The sequence below is a fragment of the Gavia stellata genome, chromosome 23 (genome assembly GCF_030936135.1).
Source record: "Gavia stellata isolate bGavSte3 chromosome 23, bGavSte3.hap2, whole genome shotgun sequence".
Taxonomy (NCBI): domain Eukaryota; kingdom Metazoa; phylum Chordata; class Aves; order Gaviiformes; family Gaviidae; genus Gavia; species Gavia stellata.
Window position 1 is genome coordinate 2,096,862 of NC_082616.1, and position 26,427 is coordinate 2,123,288.

The 26,427-nt window shown below is 42.8% G+C and overlaps 1 protein-coding gene across 1 annotated transcript; it reads left to right on the forward strand.

The window, feature by feature from the left end:
- Nucleotides 1-249: 249 nt before the first annotated feature.
- On the forward strand, nt 250-25,927 carry UGP2 (UDP-glucose pyrophosphorylase 2). The gene is made up of 10 exons (XM_059828536.1): nt 250-354; nt 5,963-6,090; nt 6,643-6,750; nt 18,898-19,083; nt 20,533-20,666; nt 21,300-21,597; nt 22,643-22,840; nt 23,014-23,256; nt 23,732-23,836; nt 24,793-25,927. The coding sequence occupies exons 1-10, from the start codon at nt 336-338 to the stop codon at nt 24,898-24,900; spliced, it is 1,527 nt and encodes a 508-aa protein (XP_059684519.1). The 5' UTR covers nt 250-335; the 3' UTR covers nt 24,901-25,927.
- Nucleotides 25,928-26,427: the final 500 nt, after the last annotated feature.

Consider the following 26,427-nt stretch of genomic DNA (forward strand, 5'->3'; position numbering starts at 1 on the left):
AGGAGGGGAGGGCCGGGGGTGGCGAAAGCCGGGGCGCGGCGGGTCCGCCTCTTTCATTGATGAAATTTAAATTCCTCGGGGTTTGCCTCCCGCCCGCCGGCCCGGGAGGGACTGCTCGGCTGAGGGGCCAGCGCGGCGGGCGGGCTGCTGCCAGCGGGGTCGGGGCCGCCGTCTCTCCCGCCTCCCCGCCGCGCAGCTGCTGGACCGCCGGCGGTCAGCCTCCGCAGGGGCGCGGGGAGGCAGCCTGCCCGCCCGGCCTCGGGGTGAGGGATCCCCCAAACCCGGTTCGCTCCCTGTTTATAAGAGCAAAGCATTTATTTTATTAAAACGCGAAAATGTCGTCTTTTGTGAAAGGTAAGCTGACGTGCTTTGTAATTATTTTTTTTCGACTCTTCAGCTCTGTATACGTAGACCTCTCTTTTTTTTTTTTATTTTCTTCCTTCCCTCCTTTCCAGCAGCCCGGTGGAGCGCAGGCAGCGGTAGGTGCAGCAGCCCGGTTGCAATGTGCAAGGGCTTCTTCTTCCTCAAAGTGTTATTCGTTATTTGGCAGCGGGGCCGCCACCGGTTCTGCGCTGCTCGGTTCGCTTACCTCGGTGGGTGCCTGGCTCTCTGGTGCGGTACAGGCGCACAGTGAAACCGGGCGGTTGTAGCGGCAGGGCTCCTATCCACGGCTGATGGACGGGCAGGATCGGGAGCGGACAGCAAGCAAGTGCAAATCTCCCCCCTTCACTAAGAGGTCTGTTAAAGTTGGGGGAGAAAGAGCACTGAGGTCGAGCGTCTACACTTTTTTTCAGAGGCTTGAGTGTATTTTGGCGTTTTCTGATCCCGATAGGCTCCAGTGCTCTCCTTTACTCTCTGCATGTGTGTGCGTGTGTGTACGTGGTCTGAGTTTCAGATTCCTTTATTGCGAAACAGGGAACCAGCCCACAAGAGGTCATTTCGGGAAGAAAAATGACTTTGGTGCATTGCTGTGGCAGTTTTCTTTCCCTCCTTTCCGATATTCCTAATGGTGCGTGTGCGCTTTTTGTAATGAAATCCCTGCCTGTAGGTTTTCTTAATAGCAACCCATGCAGGCCTATCAACAAATGTTACACTGCCTATAGAAAGAACACGAAGAAGGTCTTTTGCTACGCAGACTTGGATGTTGCGGGAAACCCAGGGCCTTGGCGGGCTTTGGGGGATCGCTGTCGCTTATGCAGCGGATGCCCAGGACTGTGCAACGCTCGCTGTGTAAATGCACCAGCTGTCTGCAAATGTCCTGTGGCACCTGGGCGAAATGCAGAGAGCTGAAGGGGGGAAGCATTACAGCCAAGTTGCTCAGCCGGCCGCTCTGAAAGTTATCAAGATAAGCCCCTTCTTGCTGTGAAATACATTACGAAAATACGTTCTGAATTGTTCTCTTTCCATGGAATTGGCTTATCTCAGCCTACTGCTGAAGGTAGCCATCTTGCAGGCAAGTGATATTATTTATGAAACTGAAAGCTGGAGAAACTGATGTAAAGATCATAACCAGTTTTTAAAATACTACCAAGGATTTGACAATCCTAAAAGCTTTTTTAAAAAAGTGTCTGCCATTTAAGTGCTCTTTTATCAGGCCAATAATACTAAAACATGTTGCCAATGTCAAGTGATATTTTTAGCATGAGGATCAGCTGCGAGGCTGAGAAGTCAGCTGTGTCTGACTGAAACACCTAAACTCTTGGTGTGCGCAGCTGGCAAGAATGGCTTCTTAGGTTGCAAACTTCTGAGTTAGCTCAGGCTAACCTGCTCATCTGTTAAGGAGAGAGAGAGCATATAGGTTTCACTTCACGTATTCTTCAGTCCAACATTTGTTGACAAATTTTGCCTCTAGTAGTAGGCAAAGAAAAATGTTCGTAAAGGCTGAGTGGGTATGTTGAGTTCTAAAAATCAAGCGAAGTAATATTTATTAGCATTGTGCATCGTAGTGTGGGTATTTAAAGAGATCTTCATCCTCATCAGGTATAAAAATTGCCTCGAACTTTCATCGGGGTTGGTGGAAGTTAAGGCATTCACTCTGTCCCCTCAGCACAGAGTTCAAGGATAGAGCGTTTAAAGTTCAGCTGCCTGTTTTAACTTACTGGACACCCTTCTTGATCTTTATGCAAGCAGTCTGGCTCCAAGGACCCCTAAATAATTCTCTGCTGTAGGTCTTTCTGTATACTTACTTGGATTGCAAAAGTAATTACAGTTCATAGCGCTCAGCCCAAAAGATAGCCATTTTTTTCATGAGAGAGGGGACTTCTTGCTTGACTCGTCCCACGACTTCCTCCTGTGTTGGGTCCTTGTATACTGAGTATCAAGGCAATGAAGTTCTCTTCTGAGTGAATTAATGAACAAAACCAATCAATCTTAATGCTTTCTCCGCTTTTAATGTAGAATAAGAGGAGGGACGGCAGAAAGGAAATATGCACAAACCCCTAAGTAAGGGGTCGCCGCTGTTCTGTTCTTGTGCCATTTTCCTGAGGACAACTGTCCCTTATTTTGTTTCTGATAGTGTATGAAGAGCTCCTCTTTATTAGCTTGATCTCATTTATCATATTTTGTTCTTTCATATGTCAATTATAAAGTTATGTATCGTAAACCCGCAAACACTCTGCCACACACAGTAGTTCACGCTGGGAGGTTAGGGGCCAGGTTAGCAGTGAGAGCAGAGCACAAAAGCGTGCTAGATATAACAGCGGGGGCTGGAGGGTTTGAGTGAAACTTTCCACGCGTCAGACACCATGGCAAACTTGATTAAAGAGCTGTCCTTTCTCTACTACTTGAGGAAGCATTTTTGACTGAAGACATTAAAGTAAGATACCCTGGGTGGTCATTTTTGCAAAGCCCAGTGTTTTCTGAAACCTCAACTATTTAGTCATGCTCTTTTGTTCTGTGCTGCGTGGGCTGGTCCCCCAAGAGACTTCCACTACCTTATCCCACCCTTTTCTTCCTTCAGATGAGTTTTCAAGCATACTGATCCCATAAAAGTGGGCTGAAGCTGAAATCTAAGGCACTGGTTGTGAAATAGCTCGGAAGAGGCATTTCTTTTTAAAAATTATTTGGGAGTTCGTGGCTGTGTGTACCCTTGGAAATCTCTTGCTGCAATTGTCCAACACCCCTGTCTCCCATCTGATTTTTAGAGGCGCAGTAACTGCTTTTCATTATAGCCTTAGGGAATTTTACTTGCCTGTAGGAAATAACTACTTTCAGATATGCAGTTGCACTGCCCTTTCTACATCCTTGTTGCTGCTAGGGTGAAAAGGGTGAAAACCTTCACCCGGGCTGTTAAATTTAACAGTAGCTCATGTTAAAGGACTGCAGCTGCCTTTCTGCTAGCGGTAGGCTGGGGTGCATAAATACCAGCTTCTTCCCAAAAACTCTGAGGGGCAGCAACACGGAAACGACTAGTACTGAGTTCGTTCATGTTTGGAGCGGACGCACCGATGCTGCTGTCATGGTCTTACTTTGGGGAGCCTTTAGAGAGTGCCGTAGATCCCCATCCAGTCCAAATCCTGGTGGACATCTCTTAAGGTAAATGCTTAAAAGCCTCTGCCTTGCAATGGCACGTTAAAAGCAGAAGAGCTTTGTGTTGCTATTTCTCTTGGCTGCTTAGTTACAGTATTTAAATTCTTACGTACGCAGAATAGATGCTTTTCCTGCACCAGGCAAACACATGTTTTTATGGACTCCAGCCATGTCCTTCCTCTCTCTTTCCCCAAAATAATAATAGTAATAGTACTAACAGCACTAATAATGCTCTCCCCAAGGAACCGTGCCCTGGCATGTTGAATCTGGATGAGACCGAGTGGTTGCAGTAGTCGTTAAATGGTCAACGTCAAGCATAAATATTCTCTGTTGCCAGTGAAGGGTGCAGCCATCAGCGCTGGTAGCTTTGGTAATCTGGGTTTCGGTAAGAAATGTCCCCTCTAGCTGGTTGGTCTGTGTGCTTGACGCTTGGCGTTTGGAAAGAGCAACAGGTTTGCTTTGCTTCTCTGCAAGGATGTTGGTGATCAAATGCATTTAGCATTTGCTCATTAAGTCGTGGAGAATTTATAGTATTATAAAAACCCAACAAACTAGGACGTTATCATGCATTTGCTTTTATGATGGCTTTTTCTTTTGCTTTGTTTGTGATGTTACTTAATCTCTAAATGCTTTTATCTGGTAGATACAAGTCTTCTGGCTACTATGAGTGAACAAGATTTTCCTCCTTAATGGCAGCCTGGGAGAGTTGCTAGCTGGCTCTGCCTTACTTAACCTCAATGTGTTTAACAGCACGGATGACCGTCTCTCTTGAATACTTGATATTTGCAGAGTTTCTTCTGAGATGCGTTGCATCATATTGGGAGGTTTGCATGTTTCACAGGCTGATGAACTGTGAGAAATGGCCGCGGCTGTTGCTGTAATAAAAGTCATGTATTACAACATGTTGCAGGGAGGATTACAAACATCTGAAAGTATCTCCTAGCAGTTGTTTCTCTGCAAGTTTAAACAGTGTGTGAATGAAAAGACAGCACTTGCAGCAGTTTGGGATGAAAGTATTAAGCTGGTACAGACCTCCTCGTTTTTCTGTAGGAGGAAGTGCTTCCTAACGAAGAGCTGTCCGTGCTTTTACATATTTGACCTGGAAAGATACGCCTAACAGGCTTTCAGCTGTTACCTGTTTCTACTACTAAATGAAGCATTTGATTTTAAAAAAGAACCTATTGTTCATTGTACTGCTCATCTTGAGCTGGCGTTTCCCCTGTGTTGCACCACACAGAGTATTGCACTGCAGCACTTGTCTTTTTTTTCCCTCTTCTCCCCTACCTGCAAAACAGTGCAGTCAGGAAAATGGCTTCTGTGGGCTTCAAAAGCAAGGATTAGATACTGTCACTGAGTCTGAGGAATACTTTGCTTAAAAAAATAAAATCAAAAGTGTGTTAAAATGAACTGCCTCTGCCTTTCTTAGACATTCTCAATAAAATAGCCTTTTCATGCATGTTCTAAATAAGTAAACTTTAAACACAGGTTCCTCTTCTAACAATATTTTCTGGCAGTATCAGTCTGTTCACTTGCAAAGTTTCTTCCCGTCCCTTTTTGCACGAGTATTCAGGGTGTTTCTAAAATCCGGCTATATTTGGCAATGCATCACTCTCTGTGTTACAGAGAAGTGATTACTTAAGGGATTTGGCAGAAATTAAATTAACTGAGGTCTTTGGAGAACATACTTGGAATGTCTTTTGAGAACGCACTCGCTTCAAATGCTGTTGAAAAATAAAGTCATGTTATCTTACGTTTTCTTTCTGCAATGTGGACTTTACTGTATAGAACATTTGTGTATTTACTCTTTTTCACGTTTATGGAGCTTATCGCTTTCAAAAGCAAAACAAATGCTGAAGTGATAGACTAATTTTCTAGGTTGCTTAGTAACTGAAATGCGTGCTGTAGTATGAAAATACTCATACGATAAAGTAAGGGAATATTTACTGGAACAAACTGAAGATCGTGTGAAAGGACGCTGTATAAATAATTGAAGCATATGTTTTTATTTGCTTGTGTGAACAGAAGGATACCCTTGATCACAGTGTTCTACATAAAGGAATTTTTTTAGTGAAAAGCTTTTTCACGCTTTTTCTTGCTAAAGTATGTCGATGCGGTAGGATGTGAATTCTTTGGTTGTCTGGCAAAAAAAGTGTACTGCTGTGGATTTTCAGACATCTCTTGAGATGGATCATTGGTCTTTTGGGACTTTTTTGAGTTTGAGAGAAGGGTTGTTGTTCTGTGGCCCCAATTTAAGGTCTGTTCTCCAAGTTACTAAGAACAAAAATGTTAGATTCCTGGGCACTAGCACAGTAATCAAATGAGGCTGAATTATGTGAGTTTATTAATTTTTAAAAGAAGGTTGAAGGCTATTTGTAGTCTAATTAAGCTAGTCGTCGTCTTTTTCCTTTAACCTGTCTTTTTATTTTTGTTTAAGATTTCAGCAAAGCAATGTCTCAAGCTGGCACTTCACAGTTTCAGGAAGTCATTCGACAAGAGCTGGAGTATTCCATGAAAGTAGAACTTGATAAGATACTTGCAACCGCACCTTCAAATGAGCTAGAGGTAAGGAGCATGACGTGGATGCAACTCGAAGCACGAGAAATTAGATGCAGGAAATTGCGGCAAATGTTATACAGGGAGACAAATCACAGAATACCCTAATCCTTATTTTTAGGATGTGCTCTGATCCTGTGTGGAAGAGTAGCCTGGATACAATGTCAGCAGGAGACTTTCAGTTTCATATAAACTGGGTGACAGAGTTATTACTAAGTGTTTAATCATCTTTAGTTATTAAAGGTTTTATGTAATCTTGAATGGATTACAGAAAGGGAGGGTAGAGCTGTGGTCCTAAAGATTGGGCCAAACTCTAATGGTTATGGTTTTGACTAAAGATACATCTTTTAGGTATCCACGTTGGTTTTGTACCTTGAGTTTTAGTGGAAATGAGCTTCTGGTACCTTTTAGAACTTTACTTAAATTTTAGCCTGTCTCTACTTCAGTGCTGATAAAATTACTCTTGTGAATAGATTGTACGTGAAGTTTGTAGAAATGCTTCCGTGATTGAATAGGTATGCATTAAATACCAGCATTAACTAATGCATTTCTTCTTTGTAGCATGCTAAAAAGGACCTGGAAGGATTTAAGAAGCTATTTCATAGATTTCTACAAGAAAAGGGGCCATCTGTGGACTGGGGGAAGATTCAGAGACCTCCAGAAGATTCTGTAAGTTGTGATGAAGTGACAGTCTGTAGGGAACATAAAGCTGATAATTGCTACTTGTAGCAAATGATGTCGTCGCCCATAGAATGGACGCAACTGCCATGGTTCTGTAAAATCACCTAGGACAACACTTTGGGTTCTAACTGGAAAATAATTATTTATTGACGTATGTTGTATGTGTTCCTGAACATCAGGTCCTGCTTAACATATGTGTTATTTTGGTGTTATTTTGTTAGCTGTTCTTTGAGCAGGGGAACAAAATGGGACAGATGCCATCTTACCGTTCGGTACCTTCTCTGGAGTAAATGGTAACTTGCAGTAGAGGGGAAGGAGGTAGGACCCTTATTGTTCTCCTTTCCCTCCTGCCTGTGAAAGAAGGTTGTGCATTTCAGATGAGGCTGTTTCCAGCAATCCATTCTGCTAAATAATTTGAAAGGGACATATGGCAAGTGGGCTGGGTTATATAGCTCGTTTAGCAACTTCTGTAATCTACAGCAGTGCAGTCAAAGTGAGGAATCTGAAACAAGTAGTTGGCTGTGGGGGTTTTTTGAGTATAATTTTCTAATGTCAGCTATGTTGTTATAACTTATAACCTGCCACTTGAGCTGCTGCTGAAAAAGCACTAAATATTTTTTTCAGCACTGTTTAGTACTGCAATAAACACTTCCTATTAAACCTAACCTCATTTTATCGATTCATCTGTGGCCCTAGGCTGTCTTTTGACTCTTGCGTGACTATCAGTGTAGTTGTGCTATGAATTCTTGCTTTTCCCAGTGTAGTGATCTTGGCATATTGCTGGACTTCTGTGTCCTCACACGTTTGTGGTTTCTCTTAGTCTCTCTGTGGCAATTCAATCGAGGCTCTGTTTCCAGCTGAAAGGCAGGCTGTCCAGTTACTTCCAGAACAGATGCAGTGCTGCTCTCTAAAGCGTTGGAAGAATGATGCTGTTTTAGAGCAAGTCTAGGGTTTTTCCAAGGTTGAGTGTTTTCTTTTAACTTCAGAAACATGTGATGTCTCTCTCTTCTGTACTGTAACACTGAATGAAGTGTTCTTTGGGGAGAAAAATCCACCTTCAATAAAGAGGCCAAGGTGAGAAATTGGAGTTCTAGATAACATGACTTACAAGGAAGGCTGAAGAAAAGGGGGTTGTTTTTAGTCTAGAGAGGGTGAGGCTCTGGGGAGAGAAGTCTTTTAAATATGTAAAAAGGTAGTTGCAACAATGAAAGGAATAAACTGTTCTCTGTGTCAACATAAGGCCTGGGATTAAATGACAGCAATTTGATGCGAGTGAATGGGCTCCTTTGTGGAGAGGGAGAGCTATTGTCTATTTTTAAAAGTTTTTGCACACCTTCAGCGGAAAAACTTTCAAGTTCTGTAAAGGACTGAAAATTACCAGGTAGGACATTGGGAGCGAATGTCAAACAGGAGGGTTATCATAAGACACTGAAGTAGACTGATGAGGGGTTCCCAGGCAAGGCAAGCTCTTTAAAAAAAGAAGTTAGACAAAGGTCAAACTGAAGGTCACAGAGGGCTGAAAGGAGGGCAAGATTAGAAAGAGTATCTCACGTCTTCCTTCTGGCCTGCACTGGCTCATTCTCATCTGTGTCCCTTAGCTATATAGCAACTTTTGACCAAAAAGGAAAAGAAACAAACCCAAAACGGTAAGACTCCTGCAAAATCGGGTCACTTTGGCTTAGGTGAGATGCATGCGTGATCTCGGAGGAAATCCCGCTTCCTAGTACGAAATCCAAATCAAGTAATCATGCTTGATAAATGTCACAGAAGAAAGATAGGGAAAAATACCCGCAAACAAACATCCTTCCATCCCTCCTTCGCTTCATAATAAATATCTCTTGCTTTAGGATTCCTTAGATAAGATGATAATTGGAGACTTCCTGATCTGACAGGAGATGGGTTGGGTCACTCTTAAAAACTGAGAGCAAACTTAATGTTCTTGAGTATTTTTTTAATTTCCTTTTTTTTTCCTGACCATGAGAGTTCCATTTTCCTGCCAACCTCAAACGCTGCTTGTATTTATCCTGCCTCCACCACCTTTTTAATGTGCCAATCATGTAGGGGACCTACCACGGAAAGGGAAAGGTGTCTTACATGAAACCCTTTTCAAGTGACTTGCAGTATAACTTCTCCCATATTATTCTTTACTAAGGGATATGAGTTCTGGAATTATTAGATAAAAATTTAAGACCAGAATCCCAGAGTTACACTGATAATTAGTATAGGCAAGAACAGTAGGAGCTTTTAGAAGGGGTAAAGAGTGATAATTTTAGAAGGGCTTCAGAATAAAGACTGCAGTACTGAGTTCTTTGGGTGACAGGTATCCATCCGCCTGTGAATATACACAGATTTTCTGAGTGCTTTTGCTCAGCTCTAGTTGAGTTTTTCCTTTTCCTAGCTATAAAAACTCACAGCGTACTCTCCTCCTGGTATTGTTAGAACAGCACAGAGGATGGTACGCACAAGACTCATTACTTGTTTAGAAAGTTGGTTGGTAATCTTGCAAGTGATGTGTAATTGCCTGTTCAGGCAACCTTGTTTTATGAGGCGGTGGGGTGCTCGGCTGCTTTTGAGAATCTTGCACTACAAGTATCCTGGCCTAAAAAACAATGGCCTACTCTCCCCAATGTGAATTTATTTGCCTGTGATCGTTTTGGAGAGTTGGTTTGCTGCTTGATCAGTCCAAAGCACTGAGAATTCTGGCATGTGTAATCTTCAGCTGATACCTAGCGGAGCTCAAAGTATGCGTTTAGGTATATATGTGCGTGTGTGTGTATATGCATACAGACATACACGTATGTGTATATCTATAAAAAATACGAAAGCACCCAAAAATGTGCCAAAGCGTGCGGGGTTTGGAGGTTTTTTGTGTATTTTTAACATCTTAAAGTTCATGGATATTTTATTGCATTTATAGGCTTTGTCTCTTAATTTTCTATTTCTGTAAGCTACTTCTGACTTTCAGATTAGGTTGGAAAGGTGTTTTAGGCTTTTGCCCAATGTCATGAGGCTGTGCTGTGCAGGAGCAGAATTTCTGATCAGACTTCCATGGGTCATCTAATGTGTTACCCGTTGTACTTGTTCCTTGAATGTAGTTTTCTATTCTTTCCTGAAGCATCTACTGACAAGTAAAGGCTCTTGTCAACAAATTGAAACAGAAATGATTGTCTTGTAATATTCCTCCGTTTTTCTCTGCAATGGGAGATTTCATCCCTGACCTCCATGTTTTCAGTGTAACAACTAATACGGATGGGCAAGCAAATTGCAAGTTCCAGACAATGGTAACAGAAGATTGAACATTGTATTGGTAAACTTCTGACTTGTTTTTTCCTTCCAGATGCTTTGCTTCCACGTGTCCAAAGGCTTACAGTGATAGCTGGCATAGTTAGGACCCATTACTGTTAGAGTCTTCAGAGGAGAAAATGTACTTAGAGTAGTGCTGGTTAACAAGGAGAGGAGGTAAAGAATGTGGACATGGCAAGTGTAATTTAATCCTGTTGATGTAGATTGCAGTGATCTGTTTGTTTGAGTTGGAAGCAATAGCAAAGTCCTGCTGGGAGGCCTCTGGGGGAAATGCAGTGATCAAGTTAACCTCAGAGCAGCGATGCAAAACCTCATCGAGGATGTAAAGACAGCATCCGAAGCAATGTGGGTGTGAAAGGAGCTTGGCTATTAGAGGTCTTGTTTCCCCAGTGGTCACATTCTTGTCTGCAGCTCAAGTTGTCGTCTCAATGAACCATATCATGAAGGAAAAGAATGTCATGCTCTTACTGAAAAGCGAAATATCTTCCTAATCTTCAACTCTGGAAACAGGTTTTAAGGGTTCACTTGGTGCTATTCCTAAAACTGTCACATGGTGCTGAGTAAATATTTCCTTCTTGTTCTGTAAGTACATACTGACTAATATGGGTGTATTCCTGTCCAGTCTACCCATGATGACAGCCCTGATACTCGTTTTGTCTGTCTCTGATAAACTCCTCCGACCTCCTTGCAGTAGGAATGTGCTGAAATCTGTTAGTCAAACTCCCAATGTTGCCTCACGCAAACTGTTCTGAAAATCGCTTCTGTGACATTGTCTGCAAAACCAAAAGAAGCTAGATATGTCATCTTAGAACAATCCCAAACCACAGTTTTGAGACATGTCTCAAATGAGTAACAGTGTAATCATGCATCTTAAGCCATGTCGTTCCTGCCAGTTTCTGTTCTTGAAGTATTTCCCCATCAGCACTTACTTGTCAAGTCCACTGTTCCAAACCCTGAGAGCAAGAATTGATTTTTATTGCTGTGGAGCACTTCTTACGCTTGCATATACGCTCATAGGTGATGAGGTAGTTCTGCATATGAGTGCCTACACATGACTGGAACTGCTAGATGATAGCACTGGCATCCGGCAGTCCTGATGCTGCAAGGATCCTGCTTGAATTTGAGTTCTTGACATTTGTTATTTTCTGAATTAAAGACCCTTCAAGATCCAGGGCTTCATTGCCAAGTTGTCATTTCCAATGCCTATGCCAAAAGAAACTGAAATATTTAGTGAGGCTGAGTTACAAATTTTGTGTTGTAGCTGATGCAATATCCAATGAATTAAATCGTTGATGGAAGGCCTGGATGGAACTGTTAACTTCATCAGGATTTTACTCTGAGCTGCATAAGCTAGTTGCAGACATGATAGTGAAGGCATAGAAGGGTAGTTGGCACTTCAGCAAAAGCAAATGATTTCGAGGCAGTCTGGCCCTGAACTGAGTGGCAGACTTTCTTCTTTTTGGAGAGCTATGTTGTGAGTGATGCAAGAAGAACGTAGCGAGACTTGAAAGTTGAAATCATTTTTCTGGCTGTTGAGACAGCGTCTGAACATTGTGGGTGTGACTTGCATCCCACCCAGCTAAAGCTCAAACCTAAATGTTTTAAATCCATTTGCAGTCTAATAGGGAGCAGTATTGACCTTAGAGTGGACGGGAAGTGATGGTAGGGAGTATGTATCTAGTCACATTTCTCTCCCAAACTGTGCGCAGCACCAAGTGTAAATCTCTGTAGATCCTGCTGGTAGTGAATTGTTCATTAAGCTTTCTGATGTACCTTCAGTACATTAAAATCGGTGTTTATCAACTCTTTGTTAATGAGAAGAGCAGTTGTTTTTAAGGATGTCTACCCAACATGAACACAGTCTTTGTTGCTGACAGAACACAGTGAGATTCTGCTTTTTGCACGCTTCTGTTCCTGAAAAGTTCTAGGAACTTTGGAATGAAGTTACCACATATGTCCTCTGAAATGGCAGCACTGTGTGGTTTTTGGGGAGCAAAAGGTTCAGCTACCCTGACCCTTGAGTAACTAATTTCTTATTGACCTTTGGGAGGTAATGGGCTGTGGGTACGGGGATCGTAAGGATCAGTGTGGTTACAGAGTAAAAAAAGTGCTTAGTAGTTTGGGCAACAGTCTCTTTAGATAAGAACTGAGAGAATGTGTGCCCGTGTGTGAATTCTTCTCAGCGTGCACTTGGAATTGGATATCTGCTGTCACTTCCTACGTTCATGACCCCTTGTGCTGTATCAGCTGTCCCTGCCTTTCTGACAAATCCATGCTGGTAACTTTCAGGATCTTTCACCTTCCACAGTTTGTTCAGATGCATCCTGCAACACTGAAACGCTGTATCCATGTCCTGCCTCGCTCATTTATTCTGCATGTTTCCTTCTGAAAATACAGCAGAATAAATGAACTGTGGATAGAATAAACTAACTATGAACAGATGGTATTCCTGAACGGATATGCATTTGGAATGAGAGAGGGATTGCACTAGATCAAAAAGCTCCAGTTCTGTTAGATTTTTGCATATTAACATTCTGCAAACCTGCTTGTATCAAAGACCCTTGTATAGTGTCTAGAAGATTGCTAAAGGATTTTCTTGTACGTAGTCGTCCTTTTAATGGAAAGCAAGGGTAAAAGGAAGGATAAAAGGAAGGAGAGAGATGCATGAGATGCGAAGGACTTTGAGTTCTTCTGCATGAAAATCAGTTTGCCTCAAGCTTATAGAATGTGCCTCTGTTATTCTTGTCTAGCATGGCCGTAGCTGTTGTAAGGTAGTGCTTAACGTCTAAATTCTCTTTGAGAGCTTGGCAAGACTGGTGAAAATGGTGCGCTTCTCCTTCCTTTCTCCATCCTCCCCCAGCTTCCACTTAGCAATAAATCTCAAATGAAAAAAGTCCCATTCTGTTAAAGGTTCCTTTGACTTGTTTTACCCTCTGGATCTGCAATGAGTAGATGACCAGACGTGACGTGCAAACGTGTTGCTACAGCTCAGCTTGAACCTGTGGTTTTGATCCAGGCGTTACTGGCCTCCGTGACCTTGAGATTCTCTCCCTCTCACCTGCTTAATTCCCAACAGCCTGAGAAAACATTCCCGGCAGTGAGTGTATGTGGCAGTATAATGCCAACGCAGCAGCCATCCTGCTCTGGACTGCCTGAGGCAGTCATCTGTGGGAACAGATGAAGTCGTCTTATTTGCCACGCAGTCCTGTTAGGGATTGCTGAAGTCTTCACGCAGGAAGCGTGGTGGGTGCTGTTTTACCAGATGACATTCTGATAGATGCAGGCAGTGCTGCTGCCCTAGCTTCGGTATGTGTTATTTCAGTCGTGCTGATGTGCTCTGTTGCATGAACAGACACATCTGGGGACGCTAAGGCATCGCTGATGCAAGACCAGTCTAGCATGTGCCTCTTTTTGGTTGCAGAACTGCTTGCCGATAACTAATTGCTAGAGCTGCTGTTGCTGCTGTCGTTGTGCAGTGTTTTGCTTAGGTCAGTTGCTTCTGGTTTATGGAGGGCATGCCATGCAGGAACTTCGGGTTTATTGGTGACAAGCTCCATAAACCTCCAGTGTTTAGTGATTTTTTTTTCAGGTCACGTGTAGTTGATTGGCAATCCCTTGAGGCATGGTTACATGCGTGATAAAGTTTTTATTTCTTTGTCGTGAAGATTGCCATACAAGCTTCCCTTTGATTAGACTTCATAATCTGGCCTTTTTGTCCAACTAAGGAAAGGTACTGCATGTATAATCTGTTTTCCCACTTCCTCATACCTGAAGCAGCTGACTTTTCTAGTCCTTATTTACTGTCATCCCTGAATATTTTCAAGGGAGCCTTTTCTAGTTCAAAGAGTATGCTTGTGTGTGTACACACAGCACATGTGTATATTATAAGCCCTGTTATGTATATGTTTGTTTTGGTTTTTTTTTTTCCCCTAAATATTAGTCTCCTAGTTCTCTGCATTTCACTTCCAGGAAGAAATGAGCTTCTCAGCTAAGTTATAAATAAAAGAACTCTGCAGCCCTGAAAGCTTTCTCTGTCTTAATTTAGCTGAATAACTCTATTGCGAGTCATAAGTTTCCTGATGAAGGGCTGTAGTGTTCCTCTGTAAAATAAAGTGCTTGTGTGGGCAATCTGAAATGGTCCTTTTTGAGATGGGTGGATGTGAGTATTTAGGAAGTGGCTTCGACACGATGTTTATCTAGGTTGCCACGGCTGCCCCAACTTAGTAATCTTCTCATCCCGGTATTCTTTCAACAGTTGTTTATGCGTGTGGCAGAATTACGTTGGAAACCAGAATAGATGCAAGTGACAAGTATTAGTAGCGTGCTAACCTTTGGATGCTGTGAACACAACTCAGGGCCATGGAGAGCAAGCGCAACTTGCAGAGGAGGAATAACAGTGTTTGAGAATGCCTAGAGAAATGTAGGCTCCTGCCGTCGCTAAATGGAGAAGAGCTGGGAGGGACATTTCCTTCAGACCCCACAGGTGGATAGGTCCAGTTTCTCACCTTACAGTTAGTCTTCCTTATTAAGCTGCTGCTGTTGATCCGACTTTTCCAGTTGTCCACCTCCTACCACTTCTGGTGTGGGGGAAGGAAGAGTACAAGCCCTGTAGAAATATTGCAACCATTAGTAGGTTGGGCCCGCTTCTATTCCTCTTCACCCCTTTAAGGAGCAGGAAGCATCAAGGCCGGTGTGTTGTGCATCTTTGATGCGGAGAACGTGCAACTTCGAAAACGAGCAAATCAACAGTTACTGTTTTGTTTTGAGATGTTTTACATCTTCCCTGTGTAATGTTACAACTTCGTATGAGTGCAGATGTTGCCGTTTATTTACCACAAGTCTGAGTACAGTTAAACTTTTAAAAAATATTTTGTGAGTTGTTTAGACTTTATGAATGAATCTTCTGCATTAAAAGAAGCATGAGAGATTGCTGCCTAACACCCAAACAATCTTGTTTTGTAGATCTCCTAGGATGCTGAGCTCCTGACTCTACAGGCACAAACCAAAATTAAAAAAAACCCTAACTTTTAAGAGCCTTACCTCAGAGAGACCTAAGGGCAGATGCTGCTGGAGGAGCTTGTGGTTAGGAACTGGTGCCTGCTCTTTTAAACCTCTGCTGAAGTAGGACTGTGGAGATGCTTCCAAAATGCTGCTGTTAAATTTAAAATGAAGAGGAATGTTTTGATAAGATTTACTGGTTTGACATTTGTGTTACTGGGCATCACTGTTACCTTCTGCGAAGTCTCATGCCCGAGCCCTGTAGTAGTTTTGTACTGGAAAACTGGCGGTTTGCTTGGTGTTTTATTTTCTGTTACTTCAGGTCTGGTTTGGGGTCTTTCACCCCTGTGCCCTGAGACTCCATTCATTTCTAGCTGTCACCTTATCTTCCACCTTCTTCCCTCTTATCAACCTCAGCTGTCTCTTTCCTTACTTATTTCAATCTTCAGTCATCTTCGGATGAGGCAATTGAGCAGAATTTATAACCTGGAGGCAGGACGCAGCGCCAGGGTTTGGGGTAGAAAAGGGAGAGTCGGAAAAGCCTGCAGCTGGTCAGAGATCATAATCAGCAAATCTGGGAGAGGGCATGGAAAGAAAAAAGCAAGGCAAAAATGGATGAATATTTCCCTTCTGCTTACGATATTTTGTATCCTGCCTGCGTTTCTTGGAGTAATATATGGCGCAATCCTGTTATCTCTAGGGACTGCTTGACTAATTGTGAAGACGTGTTTGTGATTAGAACAGTTGTTTAATTTCTTGATACTGCTAGATAAAGAACCTTTTTGCCTAAAACGAATGCTGTCACACCCTCACATGAGAAGGCTGGAACGGGAAGACTTTAGTGTATTGCTTCCCTAGCAAAGTGGTCCAACTAAGATACCTTTCAGTAATGTATTTGGCCTATAGCAGGAATTTGCGTAAATTATTCATAGCGAGTTGTGAAATTATCAGTTAAGCTACACATTTAAAGTTGTCAGCCTTTTTAATGATCTTGGAGAGTTGTTTTTAACTAGCTAGTTAACAAGGAAGGAGCCTGTTTTTAACCAGTTCAAGGTAGCAGAAATCCAGAGCAGTCATTTTGATTTAGTATACTTGGGTCACTTGAGTAATGCATTATTGTCTAAGTGTTGTGTTTTTATTTCATAATCTTATGATACAAAGTCAAAACTGAGACAGTGTCTGTCAAACTGCTGGGACCCTCCGAAACCTTGTTTGAAAACCCTCTGAGATCTGTGAATCAAATTGTGGTGACGTAGGTAAATTTCTAGGGATCAAAGTTCTGGTTGTCTGAATGTTAGTGTTGAAGTTAAAGCCTTGGCTGGCAAATTTCCACTCCCTGGTCCTTTACTGGTCCATGCAGATTTTACTGACAAATCTGTGTGCTTGTCAATGACTAAAATGGCTTGCTGTTCCTGTGGCTAGCATTCTCTGCAGATTAAAAGGGAAATAGCATGCCAACATCATCTGCTTTGTTTAATCAGGTAATTTCTTTCTCTAAGGAGAAATTATTAGCAGATGACTGCAGCAGTGATTGCGTTACTGCTTGCTGCCTGAGCCATGACAACTCCACGTTTACCTCCTAGCCTGCTGAAAGAGGGAAATAAAAACTGTTTAACTACCATGTCTGCGACTGTGACTTAGCTGGGAAGTGGTAGCTTAAATACGTAAGATTTCCCTTTTCATTCTCACTCATACAAGCTAAATTGTATTTATCTTGAATGCAATGATAACTTTACACTTTGGATAGTCTGTGCATTACTTCGAAAGCCCCTTACCTGCATACTCTGTCTCGGGGGTTTTTGGCACAGGGAGCCTCTACTGCTTTTGAAACATGGAAAAGTACAGTTAAGTCTGAACTTACTTGGTGGGTAGGAATGCAAGAACTTGGTTAAGAGCATGTAGACGGAAACATTTCTCTCTTGAATGTGTTGGTTAAATCTTAGTTACAGAGTCATGAGCGAGTCTGGATGTTACCTCTTCTGGGAACAGTATAGTCTGGCGGTACCTGTATTCCCAGTACTTGCCAGAAACAATCAGCAAAGTTCCTGGCATTTATGCAGCCTGTGGCTTTAAAAATTGCATTAAAAGAAAGTAATTACTAGGGTTACTCGTCAAGCCTCATCATTTTAGTTGCATATCTTTGTTTTGATGGGTACACATCACAAAACTATCAAAATTTGTCTTGTTCCCCAGTAACACTGCCCACTGAGCCAAAAATTAAGTCACAACATTGACATATATTTTTAATGTTTCACAGCTGGAGTGTTTCAACAGGGAATCTGGTGCTATTCTTATATTTAATGTTTTCATATTAGTTAAAAATGTTCTAGTGAGAAAGTGGGGCTTTCAAGTTAAGTTAATCGCTTGCTTTTTTGGAGTACATATGTGTTGGGAGATTTTTCTAAACGGAATGAGTTTAAGCAGTTGCGTCAAGATGTTCCTCCTGGGCCCGTTTCCACTGTTTGAGTAATGAGTGTTTAGTTAGTCATTATGCTGTAACTTGTGGAGTGATCTTATCTTTAAATATATACCGTAAGCTTTCCAGATCCTGCATAGGGCAGAATTTCCCTCATGTGAGGGATCTACTCTAATCCTGTGGTGTACTGGAATGCTGGAATTGCGCAAACTCTCCTCTCTGCCCCAGCACATCCGAGTAGGAAATACGACTCTTGTTCCAGTGCAATGTGAATTTCCATTTGAACCCCAACCTGATTTGCCTAAAGCAAGCGCAGTTCTGAAAACTACGCTGTATGTATTTGGTTTTGGAAATCAGCTGTGGATCTTGCACACCCCTTATCAGAATTAAAATCATTTTCTTGCTGCTCGAATACACACAGCACTGAAACACCAAGGCTTTTCTTCAACAGAAAATCTCTAGAAGGGCAGGCTAAAGGATAATTATATTGATTTTGCTCTAACAGTTTTGGCATGATACTCGTTGTTGCATTGTTACCTTTGTTTCTTTGACTTAGGTGCTTTGGATTAGGAGACAAGGAATGCCTAATGCGAGGCACACTGTCATTACAAGCCTGATTTTGCTCTCCATCACTAGCCCCAAATGTAGCCCCTACTCTGTTTGTAAACCTGTAGGATATAGCTGTCAGCAAGGTAGAAGACTTTCTGCAAGGTGTAATGTGAGCTGGATGAACACATCCTGAAAATAGCAGGATAAGAACTAGGAGCTTTCTTCCACTTTGTAGCACGCTATTGGAAGAGATTAATTACTATATTGGACTAGTAGTTGGGATAAAATTGATTTCAACTGAGTCAAAGAACCAACCTTTTGCCAAGAACGTTGTCTCTGACAACCCCAAAGCAAAGTACCAAAAAAATCTGTGAGTTTAAGCTGCTGAGGGAAGAAAAATTTTATGTCCTGCATGCAGAGCCTGTGTTCTTAAATTGTGGTCTGGCTGAAGGGGGACATCTTCTTGGGGAAGTGAGTGAGATGGCTCACAAAGAGACCCCCTCTCGTCCTGTAAGGCAAGAGGAGGGCGATAAGTGGCATAAGTGGCCTGACTTCTTCCTTACTATTGAGTAAGTTCCCTCTACCTGGAAGAGCAGAGACATTTTTTTCACCTGGATGAAGCTGATTGTAACTAATGTCACAGAGTCTGTAGAACTTCTCAAGAAGAGGTTATTATAGTAACAAATCAGGTTGTTTGTATTATAACAGATCAGGTTATTGTAGACTCATTCTGCAAATGTTCTTTAGTGTCATAAATCATATAAACAAGTGTGGGTACTGTTGCCAAATTTGAAGTTTTGAAAGGTTTTAGGAGAAAGCAATTGCCTTCCAAATAATCTGACTGCTGTTTTGTTTGTTTGTTTTTACAGATCCAGCCCTATGAGAAGATAAAGGCCAGAGGACTGCCCGACAACATTGCTTCTGTCTTGAACAAGCTGGTGGTTGTGAAACTAAATGGCGGCTTGGGCACAAGCATGGGTTGTAAAGGCCCAAAAAGTCTTATCGGGGTGCGGAACGAGAACACCTTCTTGGATCTGACAGTCCAGCAGATTGAGGTAACTTTTGATGGGCTTTTCTTTCTACGGCGGAGGAAGCAAGGCACACGGAGCTTCTCCTGTGTGACCCTTTAAGAGGGATCACAGTGGAGGCTTGCCCAGAGGAAGAGGAGAGGGACATGAGGTCTGGTCACAGTGCTAGTGGTGAAGTGGAGGATTGTTTTGGAAAGAACAGGCATGAAAGGGACGGAGTAATCGGCAATTGGACTCTGTCCACTCCACACGTGTTAGCACAAGTGTAATTCGGCCTGTGCACTGTGGCGGTTGTGTCCAGAAATGCAAGCAATCCAATTGTAGAGCTGGCCTGGCATGGCTAACTCCAGGTGCAAGTTTAAGTTTAGCTTTTTAAAAGCTTTATTTATTTATTTTTCTTAGAACAAAGCTCTTCACAGCAGCTCCAAGTTCCATGTCAAATTAAAACTCTCATGCTGGAAGTGATTGCTGGCATTTTCCTCTGAAGAAAGAAAAGTAAAAGAAAGTAACAGCTGCCGGTGTTGAGGGGAGGACATTTCAGCTTATGTTTTTAATGCAGAATATTCCTCTTACAGCAGATAATTAAGATGGTCATTAGAGTAGGAAACTGGGTATGCCTGTTCCATGGTTTCTAGAGCTCCAGCAATTTTTGCCTCAGTGTGGTGTTTGTTCGCAGTGACTCTCCCATGTATGTTAGACAGTTCTATAGCAGACTAAAATTTATACGCAACTAACGCAGTCCTAATCCTTTGGTGTTGCGGGCTCTTTCTCAAAAGGGTCATTGTGGAAGCCTCCAACTCCACCAGAGGGTAATGATCCCAAACGCTCCCTGGCAGATGAGGGTGATCTGATACACAAAGCTTAAAACTCACTGGAGTATCTTTTTTTTTTTCCTGCACACTCTGTTTTTGATGGAACACTGTCATGTTTTCTGATTTTTTTGCCTTTGCTGTGCACATGGAAATGCTCTTGTGTATTTCAACTCCATTCTACAGATTCCCAAATAATGAACGTGGTGACATTTCATTCATTATGTACTCTTGATACTATTGTCCATCCCATAGCCTGCCAAGAAGGCTCAAAAGTGCTTACTGTGCAGAGAAGGCTTTGAAACTTCACCCTGACAGACTTCAATAATCTGAGGGAAAACAGGCCTTTTGTAATCAACAGTAGCCTACAATTTAAAATAATCATTTTGTGGTGTCATGCTTTTTAAATTTTAAATCTCAAGGCAGATTTAAAAACAAAGATTAATTATACATGAATTCATATGGGCCTTAACTTTACTACTTAGAAGGATTTGTTTTCCTGTACCTGATAGAGTATCCTTTCCATCAGCGTAAGTGCATCTCTCTTTTCTCTCATGCGTTTATTATTTCCAGTCTGTTTTATGTAATTTGTTTCTCCCAAAATCTTAGGTGTCAGGAGTTAAAGCTAATAATACATGCCGAATTTACTCTTTCTTTCTCGTTTCAGCATTTAAACAAATCCTACAACACCGATGTTCCTCTTGTTCTCATGAATTCCTTCAACACTGATGACGACACAAAGAAAATCTTGCAGAAATACAGTCACAGCCGTGTGAAGATATATACTTTTAATCAAAGCAGGTATCAAAAAACTTCTCCACTTGGGCTGGAAGGAAAAACTAGCTTGTGTTTCTCTGTATTGCAAATAGTGTGGGTTTTTAGATTGAGATGCTGAGGTAGCAATAGTGCCTTCTGTACCCATGTTCAGCCTCTGTTCTGGGCCTCTTTCTTTGAAAGAGGGCATTAAGCAGAGTCACAGGCAATATATTAAAATTGGGGAGAGGGGCTGGGGGGGGACACGGTTTCTAAGACAGAAATGTGTGAATAATGGTGTACTGGATGCCGGCCACTTGATTCCTGAATTTGCTTTTAGGGTACCTGGGCTCTGGCGGGAGACAGAACATGGCTTCCTTATATCAAGAACAAACGTTAATCTAAAGTGGCTGATGATGTCAGAGGCGTGCTTGGCACGCTCTGAACCTGCGTGTCAGAGGAAAGCTGTTTGACAGCATGGTCTGACAAGAGTGGCTTTAAATCCTTGAGTGAGAGATTGCATTCTGTAGCTTCTCAGTGACAGCTCAGTGTTTGGATGGACCATGCTAACCCAGAAAGCATACCTTCAAAAGCTGTATGAAGTTGCACTGTTAATATTATGTTTTTCTTTATGGTAGTCTGACGTTGGTGAGAACTTAACAAAGCCTGTTGTCTTCCCAGGTATCCTAGAATTAACAAGGAAACTCTGCTGCCAATAGCCAAGGATGTGTCCTACTCAGGAGAGAACACGGAGTGCTGGTATCCCCCAGGCCATGGAGATATCTACGCCAGTTTCTATAACTCTGGCCTGCTGGATAACCTTATCGGAGAGGGGAAGGAATATATTTTTGTATCCAATATAGATAACTTGGGTGCCACTGTGGACCTTTACATTCTTAATCATCTTATGAACCCACCCAATGGAAAACGCTGTGAATTTGTCATGGAAGTCACAAACAAAACCAGGGCGGATGTGAAGGTAAAGGGAAATAGTTGTGCAAGCCTGTCCGAATGCCTGGCATGTTGGTGAAAATCTCGTCTGTATGCATGAATTCAGACATACATTAAATCTTTGTATAGCTATTTCAGGCACCATTTAACACGTCAGCTGTGATCTAATTTGAGAGGCACAAAATCAACAAGGTTATGAAGTTCTAATTCATGGAACAAATTGGATCTAGGTTCTGGGCAACAGCAGGCAAGGACAGCCTGGACTTGACTGATGACCGAAAACACAAGTGATTGCTGCAGGTCACAACCTTCCCCAAAGCATCACACGGGGGAGAAGTTTGGGGATGGTAAAAGTAGAGCACGGAGGGGTGGGATCCAGCAGTTGTGTCTCTGCTGACTGAAACCTGCCTGAGCTACCTACCCAGCTGTGGAGGTGTGCGTTGCTCAGCTCAGCTTGGTGTGGCTGCTGATCTGCTCCTGCCCAAACCGCTTGACTTTGCGCAAAGTCCAGGTTTGACAACTTGTCAGGTGTTTGTGGCACGTATCAAATACTTCTAGCGTGCGGTAATTGGTCCCGTAACTGTACTTTGACTCTATTCTTTTAAATAGGAGGACGGGGAGGAAATGTGATTTTTTTTTTTTTCCCCTCTATATTCATTAGATACTAAGAAAGCTCTGACCTAGTCCTGTAAAACCACAGAAATGCACTGCAAGAATACAGTTCCAAGTGCCACAAATACAGAACAATTAGGTTTAATTTAGATTTTGCTCTGTAATCTAGTAAAGTACTGCTGATGAAGGTGATTTTTGACAACAGCAGCACTTGCAAAATACTCTCACCAACTTTCATTACAAGAACTAACTGTCTTGGAGGGCTGAAACACGATCGTTTGACGGTTCTGACTGTACTTTAAACATACTCTATAATTAGTAACCTGGTAGCTGAACACAAGCGACATGTTTTCACTGAGGTCCAACTTTAAATGCCAACAAAACACTGTGTCTGGGGTGAAGGGAGGGTTTCTCTGGCATCTCATGGACAGGACTTAAAACTCCTTCTTTGACCCTTGCAGGGTGGCACGCTCACACAATACGAAAACAAGCTGAGGCTGGTGGAGATAGCTCAGGTCCCAAAAGCACACGTGGATGAGTTCAAGTCCGTGTCAAAATTCAAAATATTCAATACCAACAATTTGTGGATTGCTCTGTCTGCGATTAAAAGGCTGCAAGAGAAGAACGCTATTGACATGGAGATCATTGTCAACCCAAAGGTAATCAGCTAGGAAGATTTTTAGAGGAAATGGACTCAAAAGAACTGTTCGTTTCTAGGTAACTAAACGGACTGCTGCCTTCAACAAGGAGCCAGTCTGTCGGTAAATGCAGAGCTCTGGCTTGCACTCGTGCCGTTACCACTGGTCATGTTTACATGAGTTTTCTCTTCCAGACTCTGGATGGAGGCTTGAATGTTATCCAGTTGGAGACCGCAGTTGGTGCTGCTATTAAGAGCTTTGAGAATTCTCTGGGGATAAACGTACCTCGTAGTCGTTTTCTGCCTGTTAAGACCACGTCAGATCTCTTGCTTGTGATGTCTAATTTGTATAGCCTTAATGCGGGATCTCTAACGATGAGCGAGAAGCGTGAATTTCCAACAGTGCCTCTTGTCAAACTGGGAAGTTCTTTCACAAAGGTAAACTCCTAGAATTAAACTTTGTTTTTATTTTTCTGAATAGAAATACACTCCATAGCAATAAATACGTTAAAAGTGAGGTTTACTTTACCCACCTCTGCCCATCTGGGCAATCCCTTTTGCTCTTTGTAAAGAACTGTTAGGCTGTGAGAATACAAACTATTTAACATGTGCATGATGTCATACTGCTGTTGGGTGCTCCTTTACCCCGTCAGCTGAGGAAACGAAAGGTGAATTGGGTTGTGTGTGCTCTCTAGAGCTTGCCCAGCTTTGGTGGGGTACTGCCCTCACTGCTTCTCATAGTTATCTCTGACAGAAACGACAATGCCACGTTGCTTTCAAAGTAGCAACTCTTGTAATGTATCAGCTGTAGATTCCAGAAAGGTCCCTGAAAGGTGTTTTCAAGAAGCTCCCACACTTGTCTTAATCCACAGATGGATTTAAAACTGTCTTTATTCTTTCCTCTTTCCAAAAGGTTCAAGATTACCTGCGGAGGTTTGAAAGTATTCCGGATATGCTGGAGCTGGATCATCTCACGGTTTCAGGTGACGTTACATTTGGGAAGAACGTCTCATTAAAGGTGAGTGTGTCGTTGGGATGCTCCTGCAATAAATGTGCCTGATCTCTGCTCCTTGGTGACCGGTCCTGCCTACGTCAGCACCTTTGCACAGAGTCCGTGGAAGCCCTCCTAGGAATTGAGTAACTGGCCCCATAGTGAACCGTGTCCTTGTGAAGGAGCGCAGGGTGTCACTGGTATAGCTGCTTCACTGTATAGTCCCTGAGGTTTGTCTATGAACGTCAAAAACACTGCAGACCAAAACAATGCTTACATCTTGGTCCTTTAGCTCTACATAGCATGTACCACCTCCCCTCTGGAGCTAGCTGGACAGCCACAGCCCCCTTCTTAGCAACTTGGGGTGCTTGATTTACTAGTGAATGCTGGAGCTTAAGAGAGTTTATCATCTCTCAAATCCTTCCCTAGGATCTGGCCAACCCTGGCACAATGCTCTCATGGTCCTGTAACAGCCTAGGCAGTTCAGGTGCTGACAAGAGATGGGTGTAAGGTGGGGCTGCAACCACCAGCATTTGAGGGACCTTAAGCTGTGGTCAGCCTGCACGCTGACGTGCGCCTGTCTGTTCCCAGCTCCTTCCGTGTGTTTGCCTTATAGCTGTAACGGTGAGCTGTGCTGGGGCATACTACTCTGGGTAACATTCTTCCACCTAAAAGCAAGCAGACATGATGATAAGAGCGCTTACAGCAAGCCTGTATCTTCAAAGAAGGCATCAGCTCTGCTTGTAAGCTGATGGTATCTCTGCTGGTAATTGCAGTGTTTCCAATATTACTTGTTTAAAACCTTTGTTGTGGGGGAAGAAAAAAGTCTCTGCAGACACAATACAACTAAATGCATCCAGGAGCTGGCTGTGCTACAGCTGACACCTGACTCGTCCTCCAGACAACCCTCCTCTAGGTCAGTCCAAGCCAAGGGTTAATAGTAGAAAGTTTCTAATCACTTGTTTTCTCTTCTGTAAACCCAGGGAACAGTTATCATCATTGCAAATCATGGCGACAGAATTGACATCCCGGCTGGAGCTCTACTGGAGAACAAAATCGTGTCTGGCAATCTCCGGATCCTGGACCACTGAGTCAGTGACAGGGCAGGGCTGGTTCTGCAGACCGCTGTGCTAAACCAGCCTGGGAACGGCACAACCTTTTCAGCGTTAGAAATATAAGTACAGAGAGGGCCTATGCTTTGTCATCTTCACAGTACACTGCAGTATTAATTTAAAATTAATTTCTCTTGCTTATCTTTTTAAGCAGACACATAACGCAATGGATGTGCATAAGTAATGCTTCAGTCCTTAAAGAAAGAGATTCTGTAACTCAGTTAAGGTAACCTTGAAGTGCAATACTGTTTGTCTTGCGGTAAGATGGACAGATCTTTGGTAAGAAGCCAAGAGGCTTGCCTCTAACATTTAAGAGTTTTGAATTGCTTGTAACTGCAGAAACGAAGCTGTGAAGCAATACACGTGGGACAACACGGTTAGCTACTCACGTGGCTTTTTATGAAGTGTAAGTAAGTGGCAGGCACAGTTGAAAACCAAAAGTTTCACTACTGCGCAAGGGGCTGTTAAAGCCTGTATTATTTTGTGCGCTCACAAACACCCCCGACCTATTGTCCTCTTCAAGCCCCACAAACTGCAGGCGGGATGGCCTATCCCAGCCCTCCGTCAGGATGCTGGGGGCTGGCTGTCAGCACCTCCAGTCCTGTGTTGTGAGGGAGCGGGAAGCGGTGCTGTTCCAAACTCGCCCAAAGAATCTAATACTTGAGAAAAACGCCTTGGTATCCACGTGTGGTGTTTGCTTTTTCGCATCCCATTTAAGACTGGATCTCCTGTTCAGGTCTTAATCCTTGATCTGCCCTCTTTTTTCAATAAATGGATCACCTTGCCTACACCCATGTCCCTAGTGTCACAGCCATGTATGTTAATTTATCTTCTCTTGAGTCATTTCTAAATTTGTACAGGAATGGAAATCCCTGTCCTGATCACTATTGATTTCTTCATGTTTCTCTTGTATTTACATGCAGACAACTTTATTTTATAAGCTTAGTATAACACTGGTATGTATCATTAAAGAAGTTGGTCTTTAAAAACAACTGTGATTTTTATAGCTTTATTTTGAGTGACAATTAATGACATCTGTTACGCTAACAGATAAGCATGCCTGCCTGAAGAAGCCACAGGCGCACACGCTGCAGACCACTCCGCCGTACATCAGCGTCACAGGGTTAGGCACTCAGACGAGGGTTCGGTAAAGAGGTGGGAGGTGAAATACACAGGCACTTTTACTTAGTTACTGGCAGCATCCAGTCTTAAAAGGTAGTATTAAAAACTCTGGAATAAATTAATTTCAGTTGCACCTTCCTTAATGGTGCAACCTTTTAGAAGCAGCCTAAAGACTTGAGATTTCTTCCTGCCCTGCTTTCTGCGTCTTCCTGCCTTCACACACCCAGCTTTGTGGCTTTAGTCCTGACCTGCTGGCAGCAGTGCTGCCTCCTCCCTGCCTGGGCAGCCACAGCAGCCTTTCTGCTACCTTCAAATGCCACCAGCTGTTACACGTCACTGCTGATGCTGATCATTTCAGCACCCTAGGTAATGGCCTCAGTGAAC